Source organism: Aspergillus pseudotamarii, assembly GCF_009193445.1.
Source record: "Aspergillus pseudotamarii strain CBS 117625 unplaced genomic scaffold BDV38scaffold_10, whole genome shotgun sequence".
NCBI classification, from domain to species: Eukaryota; Fungi; Ascomycota; class Eurotiomycetes; order Eurotiales; family Aspergillaceae; genus Aspergillus; species Aspergillus pseudotamarii.
In genome coordinates this window covers 175,160-194,079 of record NW_022475024.1, presented here as the reverse complement: position 1 = coordinate 194,079, position 18,920 = coordinate 175,160, and the positions used below count along the sequence as shown (strand labels likewise).

Sequence of the window (18,920 nt, the reverse complement as noted above, 5' to 3'; positions counted from 1 at the left end):
TATGGTGCATGAAACTAATTTACTGCATTCTGCCGGGCGGTGACACGGGCGGCGGAAAGGCTCACGTATTCTGCCCTTCGCAGCTCTTTTGTCCAGCCCGTGAACAAGGCGTGGAACACAGAACAGTTTAGGTGCTGCGCAGACCTTGTAACAGCTCAAGGAAGGGAGCCTCGCAATTCCAAATATTCAAAATGGCTGCGGTAAATCAAACAGAAATTGTTATCTTTGCACTACTATGGTACTGATCTTGAAGAAATAGCAAATTTCGACTGTCGCGGAGACCAAGGAACTCCGTGGCTTGAACCTCATCGCTGCCCATTCGCATATTAGAGGACTTGGTGTCGATGCCGATTCTTTACAACCTAGGACCTCATCCCAGGGCCTTGTGGGCCAGGAGAAAGCGCGAAAGGCCGCTGCCGTAATCTTGCAGATGGTCAAAGAAGGCAAGATCGCTGGCCGCGCAGTGTTAATTGCAGGGCCTCCTAGCACAGGTAAAACAGCACTTGCTATGGGAATGGCACAGTCTCTCGGGAGCGATGTCCCCTTCACAATGCTCGCTTCTTCAGAGATCTTCTCAATGGAAATGTCGAAAACCGAAGCACTCACTCAAGCTTTCCGCAAGTCCATTGGCGTTCGGATCAAGGAGGAAAGTGAGATCATCGAAGGTGAAGTGGTGGAGATTCAGATTGACAGGAGCGTCACTGGTGTAAGTGTCACCATAAATTCTTGCAGGCGAGAAAACATGTCCGTGCTGATACGCTCAGGGTAATAAACAAGGGAAACTTACCATCAAAACCACCGACATGGAGACAATCTACGACATGGGTACTAAGATGATTGACTCCATGACTAAAGAGCGTGTGATGGCCGGCGACATAATCTCTATCGACAAGTCATCAGGTAAAATTACGAAGTTGGGTCGTTCATACGCACGTTCACGGGATTATGATGCGATGGGTGCTGATACGAAATTCGTGCAATGCCCTGAGGGCGAACTCCAAGTGCGTAAGGAAATTGTGCATACCGTGAGTCTTCATGAGATTGATGTCATCAACTCGCGGTCACAAGGATTTCTGGCTCTCTTTTCTGGTGATACTGGAGAAATCAGGAGCGAGGTTCGGGATCAGATCAACACGAAGGTCGCCGAATGGAAGGAAGAGGGCAAGGCGGAAATAATACCTGGTGTTCTCTTCATTGACGAGGTTCATATGCTGGATATCGAATGCTTTTCCTTCATTAACCGTGCTTTGGAAGCTGAACTTGCGCCAATTGTCATCATGGCCAGTAATCGCGGCCAAGCCCGCATTCGGGGGACAACCTACAGCTCTCCCCACGGACTGCCTCTCGACTTCCTTGACCGTGTGGTTATTGTGAGCACACAACCCTACTCGGCTGATGAGATTAGGCAGATTCTGGCCATCAGAGCTCAAGAGGAAGAGATCGATCTCTCTCCGGACGCTTTAGCACTTCTGACCAAGATTGGCCAAGAATCAAACCTCCGATATGCCAGCAATATCATCACTACTTCTCACCTCCTAAGCCAAAAGCGAAAGGCAAAAGAGGTCAGTATTGACGATGTTCAGCGCAGCTACCGACTATTCTATGACCCCGCTCGGAGCGTCAAGTTTGTGAATGCATATGAGCAGCGTTTCATTAGTGACCAAGGCAATGTAACCTTCTCTGCTGCAGCAAATGGAGGAGACGCTATGGAGATCTCATAGATTCATTCCGATATAGACATTCTGGGTGATTTCTGGTGTTCGAATGGCGGAGCATTCCAGGTGACGTGCGAAAAGGAACAAATAGTGCGACGTGATCTGTTTTCCTTCCTATTATTATTCCCTGTGTTTTCTTTTGCAGTATCAAATTATGTATGATAATGCTGGCGCTTGTTCAGAGCTCTGTATGGGTACTTTTGCAATTTGGGTTCGAATTGGAATTTATCGAAAGGGGGCTTAAGCTCGAATGATAATCATGATGTTCATATTCAATGCTTGGTATCCATTAGTGCTATACCTACGGCTCCCACCCATCCTTAGCTTCCATTATTGTACAAAACTGGCCTGAGCATTCCATCCATCGTCGTCTGTTGTTCTTCGAAATTCGACACCCTCACCGAAATACCCAGCATTTTTCCACGACTCCATCGTCGCACAGTCATACGGTCCGTGAACAATCCCACCATCGCGGGCGTCCGACCAACGAAATTCCCACATTACAGGGGCCTGCTCGCCACTTACAGGGTCTGTACCTTGCGAAGGGGGATCAACCCAATCCTCGCCTGTCTCACGGCGATACTGACGAGTGAGTAGCTCGCGTTCTGTATCGTAGATTTCCGCTTGGCCCCGAGTCATAAGGATATCTGCGGCCCCCGTGATCGCATTGATCGCTTGCTTGCGAGCGACTTCTTTGGGGTCATCCTCCGTCATCTCCGCATCCTCTGTGTCCCCATTCTGCTTCGACCTGTTCTTATTGCGTTTATTTTGCCATTTGGGCTTTTTCTGAGCCCCTTTTCCTAACCTAGCCAACGCTTCCAGTATAGTTTCGCCTCGGTCAAGGTGAGTTATAAGGGTCTTTAAGGCGTCTCCTGTTAGCACACTATCGTCCATCCGATCTTTTTCCTTCCTGTCAGCTTCTCTTTTTTCCGCGGCTTCTTTGGCACGCCGAATATCTTTCTTTGACACGCCATCAAGCCACGAATCGTAGATAGCATCAGGGTCTACGGCCTTCCGTACATAGTTTCCTTGATCGTCAAACTTGCCCTCCTCCTGCTCAGTTCGCATGTTGAACGCATCAAGTAAAGGCGCATGTTTTTTCTTCGACCCGGCACCCAATTCCTCGTCCATATCCTCATCAACCCTTGCGCGGTCTTCATCTGCGACATCGCTCTCGCTTTCCGCTTCATCATCGTCAACCTCATCGGGGCCTTTAGTTAAGTCCGCATGTAACGTGCCACCACCTTTGGAAGACGCGACCTGACCTTCGATCTCGTCGTCTCGAAGAAACCGCACAGACTTCTTGTTCTTCTTTAAAGCTTCATCAGCGTCGACCTCTTCCGCGCCGAAGTCCTCTTGTAGCTCAGCAAACATGTCATCATCATCTGCTGCATTTTCCTTTTGTTTTTTCTTCGCGTGGGCCTCGGCTCGCGCATCAAACCCTTCATTTTCGCTATCGGAGTCGTAGCCATCAAGATTCACTGCTTTGCGACGTACTTTCTGTCCGCGCCGACCGATCTCGTCCGCGTCTAACACTGCATCGTCTTCGAGCGCATCGGGAGCAAGAGCAGAGGGGTTCCGGAGATCAAACCTAGCTTTCTTGCCAGAAGGTTCATTCGGGTCGTCCTCGGGATGTTGATGTGTGCGGGTGAAGTCTTCACCAGCCCGCTTAGGGCGTGGTTGAAAGCCGGACATAAATTGTAAAACTGGGTGTAGGTCACCGTAGAGCAAAGCACAAAAATGTGAATGAAGCGATCGCACTAGCCTAAGAGCTCTCACAGAACTCGATAGTACTTGGGACGCTGGAGACGAGCTTTTATGGGAAGAGACTCTGTTGCTGAAGCTGTACAAATGGGGTCGGGTCGGAAAATCATTGCGGAGCCATTTGCGTCACTGCGGGCGGGCGATAAGACTGCTTCAACTTAACTACTAGCGACCTTCTTGGCCGTGCAATCTGAACATCCTGGTCTCTCCGATCAACCAGTACGAAAGCTCATCTATCTGTCTCTAGATAGAAAAAGAAAGCTTAGACCCTGCGTCCCCATTAGGGCATTGTTCAACCGGTGCTTTAGTGTCAGCTACTGCGTCTTCCCACTATGGTGAGCTTCAGAGAAGTCCCGCTGTGGTTAACTTCTATATGTACTGATCTTTGCAGTTCCGCTCTAATTACTACGAGGATGATCCCATGGATGGCGTCTTCAGCTCCTCCATGCTCCGCCACGGAGGTGCAACCCGCCGTTTCGACGAGTATTACCGCTGCTACCCCGTCGCCATGATGCCTGGCCCAGAGAGAGAGAACGTCAACCACGGCGGTAAAGTCATCATGCCACCCAGTGCTTTGGACAAATTAACTCGGCTACATATCACATACCCTATGCTCTTCGAGCTGCATAATGGTGCACGAGAAAGATTGACCCATGCGGGTGTGTTGGAGTTCATCGCTGAGGAGGGGAAAATCTATTTGCCATTTTGGGTAAGATTGTCCACTAGCACTTATTTCCTCTGGTCTAATAGCGCGCTATATCATATTAAACGCCACCATACTGATGTAAAGTGTTATGTGTAGCTCATGCAAACCCTCCTCCTCGAACCGGGTGACCTAGTACAAGTCAAATCGACCGATCTTCCTCCGGGCCAGTTCATCAAACTTCAAGCCCAATCAACGTCATTTCTAGATATAAGTGATCCTAAGGCTGTGCTTGAGAATGCATTCCGCAACTTTTCATGTCTGACAAAGGGTGATGTCTTCACATTTGCCTACAATGATCAAGTTTATGAGATGGCGGTTTTGGAAACCAAGCCAGCCACCAATTCAAACGCCATTTCCGTCCTCGAAACAGATCTGGAAGTCGATTTTGCCCCTCCTGTAGGATATGAGGAACCCAAACGTCCAAGTGGTACTAGTACTCCCCGCAGTGGCGTAAGCGCAACCAAGCTTCCGTCTGGCGGATTACTTCACCCCCATGGAACCATGGCTCAATCAATTAACTATGCCGCCATTGCACCTGAATCTACCGATGCCGCAGCGGGAGCAAAAGCGGTGTCGTCAAACTTTCTTATCGGTGGACAGCGCTTGAATGCGAAGAAGGGAAGTAAGGCTCCAACCCCAAAGGCCTCAACTCCAACACCCGGTGCCACAAACCCCCAACACCCTCCACCTGTCAGGCGGACCAACGGGCCAATGCCGCTACGGCTCCCGCCTAATCAGCTATTCTTTGGATATGCAATCAAGCCCGTGAAGAAGCGTGACGAAAGCGGCCAGGTTGTCGAGGGCGAGAAGCCCCGCTTTCAGGGAAGTGGTCAAACGTTAAGAGGGAAAAAGAAGGACACCGGAGGCTCTGCAACGCCCACTTAATGCAGCGCTTGAGGAGGAGGCTTAAAGTCCAGGGAAAAAGTGACGTTGGTGCATAGTGCCGTCAGGAGATCATGTGCTAAGAGAAACCTTGAAATACTGGCGCACTACCTGGTTATTTCTTTCGATGTTTCTATTCCTTTGTCTCAGAATACTATGAGCAAAACAAGGATGGCTTGATTATAGAGCATAGCGTGGTATGGGCTGGCGTTAAATACGGAATCACTTTTATCTCAACAACGGTAGGGTTGAGTGAGATCTTTGACCCAAGTCTGTTAAGCACGCTGTGGATACGAAGGAGTAGAACCTAGAAAGACCCCTTAAAATGAGAAGGGCGGCTCCACCCTAGGAACCACAAGAGATCACAATAAAATGCCGAGGACCGTGATTTAGTGCTCCTCTAGTGTCTGATCTATCGACTCCTTATCGACTCCTTATCGATTTCTTGTCAACTTCCCCCTCCTATTTTAATATAGATAGGAAGTTTAATTCTCCTTTAAATTCTCTTCGCCGGTTCTTCCCCTTATTCGCGCCGTTCAGTAGACATAGAACACACCCGAAGTCAAGCTCACAACCTCAACAAACCAAAGCACGACCAAGATGTCGCAACTCAATACCCGAGAAAACCCCCTATCCGCATACACCAAACTATCCCCTTCAATCTATATCCAAGAACCCCAGTCGCAATCTGCAAATAATAGCGCCCCCAAGACCATCATCCTAGCATTCTGGATGAACGCTCCTCCACGAGCCCTAACCAAATATGTCACCGAATACACCCGCCTAGCACCCACAGCCCGAATCATCATCATCCTAAGCTCCTCCAAGGACTTCATGACGCGATCCAGCAAGAAGGCGCAACAAGCGCGCCTCTCCCCAGCCGTCGAGGCTCTCCGGGCCTCTTTCTCCTCGTCTTCTTCGTCCGAAAAGACAGCCAAAGACCAAGAACAAGTCTTCATACACATGTTCTCCAACGGCGGCGTCTTCTCCACAATCAATCTCCTGGCCACTTACCAAAAGACAGTGGGCCGACCACTCCGCATCTCATCCACCATCTTGGACAGTGCACCAGGCGTAGCGACGGTATCTGGCGCCATGAAGGCATTCTCGTTCGCACTTCCGGGTCCGTGGCTTTTGCGCTTGTTCAGTAAGATTGCGCTATGGGTATTTTTTGTGCTGGGGGCGCTTGTGCGCCGCCTTGTTGGGTTGTCAGATACGGTTAGTGTTGCGCGGAAGGCGATGAATGATCAGAGGCTGGTCTGTGGTGGTGACGGTGCGAAGCCGAGACGATGCTATATTTATTCGGATGCGGATGAGCTGGTGGATTGGCGGGATGTCGAGAGACATGCTGACGATGCGGAAGCGAGGGGTTGGGTGGTTACGAGAGAGAAGTTTCTGGGGTCGCCGCATGTTTCGCATATGAGAACTGATCCAGAGAGGTATTGGGGGATTGTGAAGAGATATTTGTTGGTGGGATCGGTGTGAGCAGTAGACTGTTGTTGGGTTTTGCTGAAGGTTTGGATATGTATGTATAAATATAATACTATTAGACGGCATTGGTTATGCTGCTGGGAGTGTGGCATACTTGTAATCTATATCACATATTCTTATGGGGATACTCAGAGGACATCATCATCCTTAATTTATAATAAGTTGCTTATGCTGAGAGTTACATGGGATATTATACCCACAGACAACGACAACGTCCTTCCAATATTGTGGGACCTTTGTATTACTATATATTTGGATTTCCGCCTGCGTTGTACAGAATAATCAAAACATTGGTCGATCTCGCCGAAAAAGACTTCTTTGAGTGCAAGAAACGAAAACCTGAAAAAAGGACTTGCATCCCCGACAAAGATCAATCTCCTTGAACCTCTTGAGCAGCCCTTTCCCCGCCGGCTTCGACCCGGGTTAGTCCTTAGGGTATTCGACCCTCGAGCTAGTTGGCCTCATACTACTAGGTGCCTTTGATTGCTAGTTCAAAATCTATGTTGCGTGCTAGACACGCATATGTATAGTCTATATTAAGTCTTGTTTTATTTGAAAGAAGACTAAGAATATCGACTATTAGACAGATCCCTGATAGGGTTATATACTAACTACCGTAGATGAATTTATGCAAATTCGTCTTCTCACAAGACATTTACGTATGATGATCTCAGATTTTGAGTGAAACCTATAGTAATGTGAATATCTTGTAGTACTAGGGTCGTGGTGGATGTGCTGCTTTGAGAATCTTGATTGCTACTGTTGGGTGACACCATCAAAAATGAACATACAAGCCCTCGTCATGGAGGCGGGAAGATTACAAGGGTCAAAGTGTTCAAGGCTATTCCTTGCCTAGCAGAAGAATAGAAGTGGGCTAAAAGAAAATTATGTTGAACCAATGTATCATTTCTATACAAATCTCAAGTTCTCATCAAGAAGTCAACCAAAATCACCGTGCGCTATGCATGCAAACGTTATGTACAATCCAGCCACATTAACGCCTCTTTTTGACTTTTGAAAATCCTCGCATATAGATCCTTTTTACTTTTGTAATCCTAACTTACATTCCCCTTGTTTCTGGGAACTCATCCTCAAGCTTCAACCTTGCCGTAACATTCATACTCATCAGCTCCTGAATAAGAAGCTTAGCTGCGTACGGGATGGCCATCTTGACCACACTCCGCGAGGATTTACAGCGCTGACACCAGTTCAAGTAGCCCATGAAGCCGCACTGCTCGCAGACATCGATCTCATGGCGATCTGACGAGATCATCAGTCGCTCGAGGAGAAGCTGACTGGTTCCATAGGCGATCAAACAGTCACGTTCCATCTCACCTAGACGGAGACCACCGTCGCGGGAACGACCTTCCGTTGGCTGACGAGTGAGAATGGCTCGAGGACCACGAGCGCGAGAATGCATCTTGTCTTGAACCATGTGCTTGAGCTTCTGGTAGTAGATGGGACCGGTGAAGACGTAGAATGGTAGCGCCTCGCCGGTAATGCCCGAGGTGAGGTAGTCTTTACCACCGTAGCTGAATCCCTTGTCGATAAGAATCTGGGACATCTCCTCGACAGGACTGCCGCCGAAACAAGTTCCGTACCCATGCTGGCCCGCCAGTACGCCAGCTTTTCCGGCCACGAGTTCCAACATTTTCCCGACAGTCATACGAGAGGGGAAACCGTGGGGGTTCATAATAATGTCGGGATTGATTCCTTGATCTGTGAAAGGCATGTCGGCCTGGTCCGCAATGATACCCACGACACCCTTTTGTCCGTGACGAGAAGAGAACTTGTCACCCACTTCGGGTCGACGGGTCTGGCGGGTGAGCACCTTGATGAGTTGATTTTCGTTCTCTGTCGTAGAGACAAGAACCTGATCAATATATGCAGGGTCGTGCAGCTTATATGTCATAGGTGTAGGCGTGTATTTGACTGGCCGACCCATATCAGAGCCAGGAAAACCGGAGGCGAGAGATTGATCAGGAGTAGATTTATTGATGTAGACTTCGCCAGCATTGACCTGTTCGCCAACTGCAGCTAAACCATCGCTCTCAAGTAGAGCATGTTTCCGTATGGGGGCGTCATTGTCATACTCCGGTGGCATCAAGATATCCTTGGTGCCGTTGGAATAACTCTTCAAGTTGGCAACGGATTTCTTGAACACCTGACAACGCCCGAAACCACGATCGACAGACCCCTTGTTCAGAACTAAAGCATCCTCAATATCATAGCCGGAGTAACTCATGACCGCGACCATGGCATTGTGGCCGGCTGGTAGTTGATCGTATTTCGTCAGCTCAATAGTGCGGGACTTCACCATAGGCTTTTGAGGGTACACCATGAGATAGAGGATTGAATCAATGCGAAGGAATTGATTCGATGCGATTGCGCCAATAGCTTGTTTACCCATAGCACATTGGTAAGTGTTACGTGGCGACTGATTATGATGTGGGTAAGGGATCAGGCCGGCAACAGCACCAAGAATGGTGAAGGGCTCAATTTCCAGATGAGTCGTGGCATCAGTGATATCCTTTTCATAGATTGCGATCAACGAGTCGTTCTCCTCGTTGACATCCAGATACTCGACTAAACCTTGAGCAAGGAAGTCATCAAATGACATGGCTCCCTCGCGCAATTTCTTCAGGTGATGCGCCCTAACCCTAGTCTTTCCGTTCTCGACAACAATAAGGGGGCGGCAAATTCGTCCGTCATCGGTAGCGACGTGAACAGCACGCTGGTGATGATTGATATAGATACTGACAAACTCCGAGATTCTGCCCATTCGACGCAATCTCCGGAAAGCATTAAGGAAATACTTCGGGCGACGCGTCAGTGCCATCGGTGTTCCGTTGATGGAGATGGTGTAGCAACCAGGGCCGTAAAGCTCCTTTCCACCAAGAGTGGAGATATCTTCTGCGCCTAGCATAAAGATGAGGTTTTTTATCGGGCCCTCTTCGTCATTAGTCGTGATATGGGTCATAAGCGCCAAGTTTTTCACAAGACCACAAGCTTCACCTTCTGGTGTATCTGCGAGACAAAGCATACCGAATTGAGACGGCTGCAGAGCTCTGGGACCGCTGACCTTTCTGGTTTTCTCGAACTGACTGCTAATACGGGTCATCATACCCAGTGCTGCAATGTAGCTCAGTCGACTGAGCACATGAGTAACACCAGCACGCTCCATACGGAAACGCTTCAAACTCCAGTTACCCGTCGAGATAGCACGATTCATGCCTTGGGTGATATGGTTGCTGTGCATGCTCATAACAGTCCAGGCATCAAAAGCCTCGGCTCTGTTGCGTTTGTTCAAGACCTTGTCAACATTCATTTTGATATCAAAGCAAAACTTCTTGAAAAGGTCCTCAAAAAGAAGGGCCAGCAGCTGGCCAGCCAATTCCAATCTCTTGTTGCCAAGGTAGTCACGGTCATCCACCAGCGAAGGATCGTTCTTAGCCATAAGAACGCGACGGGCCATGTGAGCAACATAGACTGCCTTTGGTCGAAAGTTCATGTCTTTGACCTCTATATGGGATATTATAACAGACGCAATGGCTTCAACAGCTTCTTGCACATGGGTCCGGCGATAATTGTTTTGCTTGCCGCGGTTGATCTTGATTCGAGAGCCAATCCAGTCCAAAGCTTGTTGCTGTGTGTAGATACCGAGCTTAATAGCCTCCTCGAAGTTAATCGCAAAGTCCTCTTGATACACTTTATCGATACCAGCAACAAGAAGGAGCATCTCCTTGTCAGTGTGGATGCCCATTGCTTTCAGCAAAATGACGATAGGGATATCCTCGCTAAGCACGTTATGTTTCACGTAAAGTTTGTCCTTCTTAAGGACGATATAACTCTTAGATTTGCGCTCATTGGAGGAACTGGTAACAACGATTAGAGACGGATAGGTAGAACTATTGGTGCACAATGAGCTTACCTAGTAACGGACGCCTGCACGATTTCCTTCTTCGGGTCCGTTTCAACGATAATTCTGTTTTTGCTCAACTGTTCTTGAACGAGAATAACCTTCTCTGTACCGTTCACGATGAAGTAACCGCCAGGATCCAAGGGACATTCATTCAACACAGTCATCTCTGCTGGGGTCTTATCGGACAGGACACACTTCGAGCTACGAAGCATGACTGGCATTCGGCCAATGGAACAGCCCGTCTTCTTCACACGCTGACGACCACGTATATATTCGAAATCAACTTGAATAGGGGCTGCGTATGTGGTGTCACGGAGTCGGCATTCCTGCGGACTCACGGTCGACCCTGTAAATCCCGGGCCAACATCTTGCTGTTCGTCTGCACGTCGTGGAGCCCCAAGATAAATGTTGGTAAACTTAATGTAAAAGTTGTGATCTATATCACTACGGATGATAGAGCTCGATTCAACAATCTTCTTCAGCTGTACTTCCACGAGGTAGTTGTATGAGTCAATGTGCTGCTTGACCAACCCCTTCACTTTCAAGAACGCCGGTAACAAATTCCATTTATCCTTGGCTGTGTTGATCGGATCAGTCAAAGACTTGTTGTAATAGAAGGGCTCTAGGAGCGCATCGAAAGGATCGCGGTGGCGATATGGTACATGCGGGTGTTCATCGGCCTGGTTATTCTGCTCCTCGACGCTTGGTTCAGGCTGTGTAGGATTTGATGTCTGTTTCGATACGGATGAACGCTTCTGTGTCGATGAAGGCCCCGCTGCTGCTCTTCTCGACGCTGTCGCACCCTATACGGAGACCAAAAATTGTCAGCAAGGGCAGAGGATACATTTATCAAGATGCGGAGAAGTATTTGCCGTACCTCTGCAGATCGCGCGGCAGGGGCCTGTGGCTTCCTACGAGGAGGCATTGCTGATGTAGAAGAGAGGTCCACCAAGATACTACGCTAGGTAAGCTCTGTGTTAGTTTGATAGAGATGGGAGGTGTATCATGGTGTTTTGAATACGCGGCGCACAATTTCTTCGTTATCGGCGAGGGGAAAAGGTCCGAATAAATTATGAAATTAATTTCAATCAAAGCGGCGGTTTAGTAAGCAGACCAGGTAACTGTCCCAAAATGGCTAGCTCAGTGCCAAGCTTATATGAACGCTCACAAATGCGCTCTCTGCTTATCTTATCACCCCACGTGCTATGTATGTACTGAGGTATGTGTACATTTACATTGGATAAGGTAGAATAATATTTGTTCTGTAACCGTAGCTCAATCTCAATCTATCATGCAGTTTGTCGGGTAATTGGACGGATGATTTTGACAAAGGACTGTGACCCCAAGGACTTGGATTTAAATGCCTCCTCAATCTCATCCAGGGACCTGCCCTTCGTTTCTGGCATGAAGACTGCACAGATCAGAGCAGTTATCAGTGTGCACCCTCCAAAGAGGAAGTACGCACCAAAGCTACTGCGAGATAGCAGAATGGGGGTCGTAAGAGCCACGATGAAGTTGGCCGTCCAGTTGCTTCCATGCGCTAAGCTCGTTGCTGAGGCGCGTGTCCGCTGCGGTTGGATTTCTGCGGCGTAAATTTTGATTCCAACTGCCCAGCTGAGGGAGTAAATGACTGCGAAAATGTAAATGGAAACAATTACAACCCATCTACCTGCGCCAGTTGAGCTATGCACAGCATTTCCTGCGTACAAGGCTCCCATCAAGAACATTGTTACGCTAAGCCCAATGCCACCATATATAGTGCTATGCCGACGACCCCACTTGTCAGCCCATATAAGGGCAGGGATTGTTACACCGAAAATAACAAGAGCAGAGACACCCGAAGCAAAAAAGCTGGCATCCGTGGAAGCAAGTCCAGCCTGTTGGAAAAGCAGAGGAGCGTACTATAAAAAGACAATGTTAGACTAAACCGAGCATCTAGTAGAATTAACAAACTCACGTAGAGCACGCCATCAATTCCACTGAGTTGCTGCATTCCCATTAGAAATACAGCAAGTGCTGTTCGTGTGCGGACATCTTTTGAGAAGATGTCGAAAAGCTTGTCTTTAGTGGACTGAACTTGGGGACGGGGGCCGGATGCGACTCGTTCCACGGTGGATGCATTGCCAGTTTCTGAGGCTACTCTTCGTTGCATGTTAGTCTCTCGATCCTCTTCGACCTCCATCTTTTCTCTTTCTGCATGGGTGACTCCCAGACGATCCCACGCTGCTGTTGCTTCCGTTTCACGACCGTGGATCTTCAACCATCTCGGTGACGGAGGAAGCCAGAGCCATGAAACCACCGAAAAAGTGACCGCTAGACATGCCAGTATAAGAAATGGCGTCCGCCATGAGAACGAAGACTCGATACGAGCAGTCCCGTAGCAGGTAAAGAATCCAACCACCAATCCCAGGGTAATCAGCAACTGAGGCCCAGTAGTCAGCACTCCTCGGACGCTAGTCGGTGATATCTCGCAAATGTAGCTATGAACCTTATGTTAGCTAGCTGGCACGGATTTAAGAGAGGTAGTAGTTAACTATCATACACGACCAGTGTACCCAGGTAGAGACCCTCGCCTATTCCCTCAACACACCTTCCAACGACAAACATAGCGATATGGACCGCTGCGGCCTCAAGCGCAGCTCCAAGAGCAAATATCAAAGCACCAATACTGATACCCTTTGACCTACCCAATTTGTCTGCAAGGAATCCAGCAAAAAAGGACGAGACAGCTGCTGGAATCAAAATAGACGATACTATCAACCCATGAATGGTTGCAGATTGGCTACCGAATTGCGAAACAAAGCTGTCCATAGTAGTTACAGGTCCAATGATGCCAGTGTCCATCCTAATTCTAACGTATCAGTGTTTCGGGCAGGGTAGAAAATATGGGCAATGTGGATAAGTGATCTTACCCAAACAACAGCCCGCCGCAGGAACACAGTATACTAGCGACCACATATCCTGGAAGTCTGCGAACCAGACCCATAGCTAAGAAGCAGTTATAGCCGTTTGAAAATTCTAAAACAAATATTGGTCGTACTCGATGAATTGGGTCGGATGCCAAAATTTCCAACACAGTCCAAGAAAATGGTAAAGATATAAAAGTAAGATAAGCGACAGATGAAAAAAATTTCCTCGATCAACGCTTTGTTCCACTGCATTTCCTGGCCTTACTGGTCCAATTGATAAGACCCACCCCCACGTTGACCTTTCGGGGATTTTGATAAGGGGTTAAAGACCTCCTAACTACGGAATATCTAAATAAGGTATCTCTAAGCGCTATCTGTCGCATTAAAAAGCTATGGCTACTAAGATGACTCCCGCCCTATATGCATTGAAGAGCGATTACCAAAGCAATCAACAGTTTAAATCGCATATCAAGGGAAATTGAATCCAGGGGGGCCTTGTGGGGAAGACATCCATGATGGACTTCTCCAGTATTGGCGGATAACCAATTCTCCATCGGCTTTTGGCAAGAGCAAGTACCTCGATGCCTAATATATAAGGCATTAAAAGTTATGCTACAAACTATACAAACAGCCCGAGTGGGCCAGATGGGTCCATGGATGCCGATCGGTCTAACCGTATAAGGATATCCCTCCCTAACCGTTTTCGGAAATTGATCTATGAAGCACTGAGCATCTAGGGCTTGTTCTTTAACCTTATTGACGCGAAGCTTTTTCTCTCCGAGAACTCCCTTTACCATCTCATCTTTTTCGCTCTCTCTGCATTTTGTCCATGCGACAATGGCCAGCATTCCAGGAATTGATTTCAATGAACTCCAACCTAGCCCGCGGTATCTCTTTCGCCAGCCCGTTGCGCTGCAATGGTTTGAAAATGGAAAACTCATGAAGCGGCATGAAGAGGAGCGTCAGGCAGGTAAGCATTCTTACATACCTGCTAGCCGAACGCAAGTACTGTGGTGCTGATAACTCCACCCTCAGGGCGCTTCGAGCTATTCCTGGATCTTCTTTATGTCGCAATTTTGGCAAACTTTGCTGAGACTCTTGCTGAGGACATCTCGGGAGCGAAATTAGTCAAGTATATCGTAAGTGTAGATTGTCACTTTATCCCCAGAAGGTCATATTGTGTTAACATGGTTGACGCATAGCTTATACTCGCGCCCACTTGGCATGTTTGGGCCGACCTCCGGGAATTGATGAACTCGTTCTACAATGACGACCTGCTACAGCGCGCACTTATTCTCTGGATAATGGCTGTTCTTTTGATGTACGGGAACAATGCGTCCCTCGTGGATGAGGATATCAGTGCTATGCGAGCCACTGTCGGCTCATACATGGTTGCGCGCATCTCATGCAGCGCAGCACACCTACTATACTCCTTTGCCAGCTATCATCACAGAAAGCAACAAAGGTTGTGGGTTTCGCTTACAGTGATTTCGATGCTTATCTATATCCCACTCTACTTCGAATCTATATCCTTCCACGGCAAAATTGCGGCGGCTGCCGTCGGCGTTGTTTTCGAGGAGTGCAGTTGGGTCTTCTGCTATTCGCCGGCAGCCAAGAAGATGCTGAAAGCCAAGTATACAACTGCAGTGGATATCGCGCATGAGGTCGACCGATACGCCGCATTTTATATTATTGTGCTTGGCGAGTATCTATACCAGATCGTTGTCGGCTCACCTGCGGCGGTGGGTTTTAATCTCAGCTTGCTCCATGCAGTCTGGGTCTTGATCATCGCCTTCTGTCTGAACTGGTTATACGCTCACAATGACGGCGCATTACAGAGCACTCATCCATTCCGCTATTCAGTGTACACGGCGTTCGGGTGGGCTGTTCTTCATTTGCCTCTTGTCGCTAGCCTTCTCGCAAGCGGACATGTTGCCGCTGCAAGCGCAGCAGAGGACAGGTTTCGTGATCCTGAGCGTTGGCTACTTTGTGGTAGTCTCGGGACTGGGTTGTATTGTCTATATGGCTTAGCATTGCTATACGAGGATAGAGATGCGCCGGGAACGTTGATGTTGTCTAAGGTAGGTCAGCTCGACTCATTCTATGTATATTTAATCACGAAGCATCCTCTCACATTGAAACTTCAAACAGCATTTTCGCATTATTATGCGGCCTGTCATCGGACTTATTATTATTCTCCTCGGTTTAGCTAAAGACCTCGATATCACTTCGATGATGTCAATCATCATGGCTCTGATAGTATCTTGTTTGATCTGGGAGAATATCACGTCTTTGCACTGTCACGCCGGTATCTGGGAATCCTGGAACAATACAAAATACCCTGAGCAGATAATGGCCTCTGACGACTCGAACATGCCTGTGATCAGGGATGAGTCATCTGATTCTGCAAGGGCATAAAGCTTGCATATTACAGATCGCATTTATTCTCAGGGAGGAAGATGCGATATTGTGCAACTACTACCTCTATGTCCCCTATTGCAGGGAGTGGTACAGTACATGTGCACTACCTTAGTCGGGGTAATCTCCATAGAATATGTCGCTGCGATAAATACTACTCCATGCTTCGGTTTCTACTATCCTATACCCATTCCCTGTTCTAGTGCGTGCCGCATAACTGTCCCAATTGGATTTAAGAAGTAATATGTGCGAAGACAAGCTTACACGAATTTATTGAATTATTCTACGATTCATGTGTCTATGTGGTTTAATGAAATAGTCTGTCAGCTCGATGTACATTTGATAAACAAAGATGGTCCCTTGCACTTAGTATCTGATTGAAATAATCCTTCGAATTTGATCTCATGTCACGTTATATATCTATTGTTGAACCCATAGGAAAACTCTTTTCTCTAATGACTAGCGTCACTCCCTGTATTTTCATTTGTTTAGAATTTCGTATAACTTAGTGTTGTCCTTGTGTTTCTGACTGGTAGCCCTGATTCGATCAGTGTTCAATAAACAACGAGGCTTGTGTCGGTCCACAAGGGAGATAAATGAAGAAGAAAAAGTTTAATAAGGAACTGTTAGCATGTCCACCACTCGATGAAAAGCATCAATTAGTGCTTAGTGTAACCTTGTTTATACCGAGTATGCTATATACATAAATAAAGGAGAATGGTACCGCCGGAAGGGAAAGGGAGGGGGATGGGTGTATATATGAAGTGCCAGGAGATAACAACAGCTAGACTATTGGTGAGCACAAGTGCATTTGCTTAAGTGGAATTACGGGTGTTCTCGATGGGAAATAAGAATAGAAAGTATTATACTGCATATCTCCTAGATAGTACTACTATGGCACATACAACAATTGTAAATGAAATGACTAGTTATCAACCGACTAATATCGCAAAGGCTCATAGGTAAGGACGAACTGTTTATAAAAGATTGTTAAGTAAATGAGAAGCATGCCAACACCATAGCTAATCAAATGGAGAGCAAAGGCATTTGGCGAAGTCGTTAAGTATGTAGTAGTGCGTATGAACTCAAACGAATGGCATTTTAGTGAGAGATACTGAAGCTGGTTGCTCACTGGTCGACACTCTTGATAACATAACATAGTCTGAAAGCCAAATCGTTACTAAGTGACCGGGGTAGTATATATGCGTTTGTTGCTTGTCAAGCTATTCTAAGTTATTCGTCACTATGTGGGATAAATCCCGAGTTCTCATTCTTTGTCCTCATTGTGAAGCAGTATATACTAGCAACTATGATGTTCAATCAAAGGAAGCCAGATAGGCTAGAGATGATGCAATGGTATCTCCTGATCTGCCCACAGAATGCATACTAGGTTGCCTTAGCACTTGCACTTTCACAAAGGTCCGATGTTTTTTGGGCATATAGTTTGTGATGGAGGGTATCAGGTCAAGCTAGATAGCGTATTAGATGTAGTAGGATATTCCTGTGACGTGTCACCTAGATTGCATCAACAATCTAGTCAAAGAGATGCATTTGACTATAACACTAGATCCCAGACCTTAGTGCTATCGGACCTCATACAAGGCTAGAGCATACCCCGTATCACATATAATCTGCCTAATGAGTAGTAGGCCTCCGGCAATCCACGACGCTTTTCAAAAGGAGGCGCTCGCAGGATTGAAAGAGTATAAAAGGTTCCATGCGCGGTAAATCCCACACATCGAGTGATGAGGAATGGTGCCCAAAATGCTTCGACAAGGGTACAGCGAGCTATTCGGCCGTAAACTATGATTCCAGGAAATGGATGTCTGCTAGACTAGATAGTCTCACACCATGCCGTTCCAACATGGCTTGGTGTGCTTCGGTTTAGTTATCCCGCTGAACAACTCACTTGCAGCTGCGCACAAGCCGTATTCAAATGTACCATAGCATCATTCCAAGATACGTGCCTTGTGAGGACTGGTTCCTCGCTCTCATCACCTAAACATCACAAGGTCTAACGAGTAGGATGTGCGGGATCATGCAGCGGCAGTTGCGAGTAGACGTGTATTTTGGTCATGGCATCCGCAACCGTTCGCTGCAATACCATCTTGGTGGTTTATGATTGCAAGGAGCCCCTAGAACATCAAATCAGGAATTAGAAGCTTGTGGGATACTCTCAAAAGTACCACCCACAGCAGAATTCCAGTCCCTGCCTATGGAATTTCCTCTTCAAATCGGGACCGATGTTGTGTTCGCAGCGAAAAGAGCCACAAATGACCAACACTACAAGGATAAACTTCGGGCATATAGGTTCGGTGTTGCCGTATCTGTTCAGTTATCCTATGCATATCTAGAGCATAAGCCAAACTCTGTGACTTGCGGGGTTGGGCAACAATGCCTCAAGTGTTTAGAGGAAGAAAGGTCCCTCTGCCCATCATCGGGGGACAGGGATCATTAGCACCGGAGGCGAGATACAGCTATTACTAACCTTAGGCGCATTTCGCGCACGTAGTGGTCCTGAGAGATTGTTTGGAGGGCGAAAAGCCTCAGTGACAGCGCTACGTATGGTGTGGGGAGATCGTTCTAGAGGGTGAGGTGCCCGTGGCGGTGGGATTCTTTGACCGCAATTTTAGATCTTCGCCACCTGGCATTCCAGATTCCCCTCCCATGCGGAGCAAGATTGCCACTAAACGAAAACAGTTGATCGACTACAACAAGGATATCAGACGAAGCAACAACATTAGCTCACCCCGCTGGACTGACGAGCATCACGGATCTTCGAGAAAATATCTCGGTTCGTTGTACTGTACATAGAACCCTATGATCACGTGTGATTGTGAACTTTGACGACAGTTTCATAGATCCAATTGTATTAGCTCGTAGAGTTCCATGTCTCCATACTGCGTGTGTCAGACTTCTGACAGGCATGAGTTTTTCATTTTGGTAGATAAGGAGATCGGCAACGAACAGCAACATGCGATTGGATTAGAGGCATCAAAGCAAATTGGCCGAGCGTGGAGATCAGTGAGTAATGTCGGGGTCCAGTTCCGCAATTTTGTGACCAGTCAAGCGTTCTCAATTGGCTTATTGCTGATGGGACGCTTGAGGAACGG

At 47.5% G+C, this 18,920-nt stretch overlaps 7 protein-coding genes across 7 annotated transcripts; 4 read left to right on the top strand and 3 right to left on the bottom strand.

The window, feature by feature from the left end:
* Positions 1-125: 125 nt before the first annotated feature.
* Positions 126-1,883, top strand: rvb2 (RuvB family ATP-dependent DNA helicase reptin). Its single transcript, XM_032064134.1, has 3 exons — positions 126-200; positions 260-706; positions 765-1,883. The coding sequence occupies exons 1-3, from the start codon at positions 192-194 to the stop codon at positions 1,719-1,721; spliced, it is 1,413 nt and encodes a 470-aa protein (XP_031916792.1). The 5' UTR covers positions 126-191; the 3' UTR covers positions 1,722-1,883.
* Positions 1,884-3,619, bottom strand: BDV38DRAFT_9238 (uncharacterized protein). The gene has a single exon (XM_032064133.1). The coding sequence runs from the start codon at positions 3,408-3,410 to the stop codon at positions 2,046-2,048; it is 1,365 nt and encodes a 454-aa protein (XP_031916791.1). The 5' UTR covers positions 3,411-3,619; the 3' UTR covers positions 1,884-2,045.
* Positions 3,620-3,653: 34 nt separating this feature from the next.
* Positions 3,654-5,766, top strand: BDV38DRAFT_239233 (polyubiquitin-binding protein UFD1). The gene is made up of 3 exons (XM_032053739.1): positions 3,654-3,814; positions 3,871-4,188; positions 4,282-5,766. Exons 1-3 carry the CDS (start codon positions 3,812-3,814, stop codon positions 5,068-5,070), a joined length of 1,110 nt encoding a protein of 369 aa, XP_031916790.1. The 5' UTR covers positions 3,654-3,811; the 3' UTR covers positions 5,071-5,766.
* Positions 5,767-5,788: 22 nt separating this feature from the next.
* On the top strand, positions 5,789-6,587 carry BDV38DRAFT_239231 (TMEM53 family protein). Its single transcript, XM_032053738.1, has one exon. It carries the CDS (start codon positions 5,800-5,802, stop codon positions 6,550-6,552), a length of 753 nt encoding a protein of 250 aa, XP_031916789.1. The 5' UTR covers positions 5,789-5,799; the 3' UTR covers positions 6,553-6,587.
* Positions 6,588-7,485: 898 nt separating this feature from the next.
* Positions 7,486-11,526, bottom strand: BDV38DRAFT_9213 (DNA-directed RNA polymerase III core subunit RET1). Its single transcript, XM_032064132.1, has 3 exons — positions 11,358-11,526; positions 10,490-11,283; positions 7,486-10,433 (listed from the first exon to the last, which is right to left on the bottom strand). The coding sequence occupies exons 1-3, from the start codon at positions 11,403-11,405 to the stop codon at positions 7,619-7,621; spliced, it is 3,657 nt and encodes a 1,218-aa protein (XP_031916788.1). The 5' UTR covers positions 11,406-11,526; the 3' UTR covers positions 7,486-7,618.
* A 243-nt stretch (positions 11,527-11,769) lies between these two features.
* Positions 11,770-13,466, bottom strand: BDV38DRAFT_279698 (putative MFS sugar transporter; the record flags this gene model as incomplete). The annotated part of the gene is made up of 4 exons (XM_032059089.1): positions 11,770-12,381; positions 12,438-12,960; positions 13,023-13,325; positions 13,393-13,466. 4 exons carry the CDS (start codon positions 13,464-13,466, stop codon positions 11,770-11,772), a joined length of 1,512 nt encoding a protein of 503 aa, XP_031916787.1.
* A 760-nt stretch (positions 13,467-14,226) lies between these two features.
* On the top strand, positions 14,227-15,807 carry BDV38DRAFT_279697 (bacterial low temperature requirement A protein-domain-containing protein; the record flags this gene model as incomplete). The annotated part of the gene is made up of 4 exons (XM_032059088.1): positions 14,227-14,359; positions 14,425-14,528; positions 14,592-15,470; positions 15,541-15,807. The coding sequence occupies 4 exons, from the start codon at positions 14,227-14,229 to the stop codon at positions 15,805-15,807; spliced, it is 1,383 nt and encodes a 460-aa protein (XP_031916786.1).
* Positions 15,808-18,920: the final 3,113 nt, after the last annotated feature.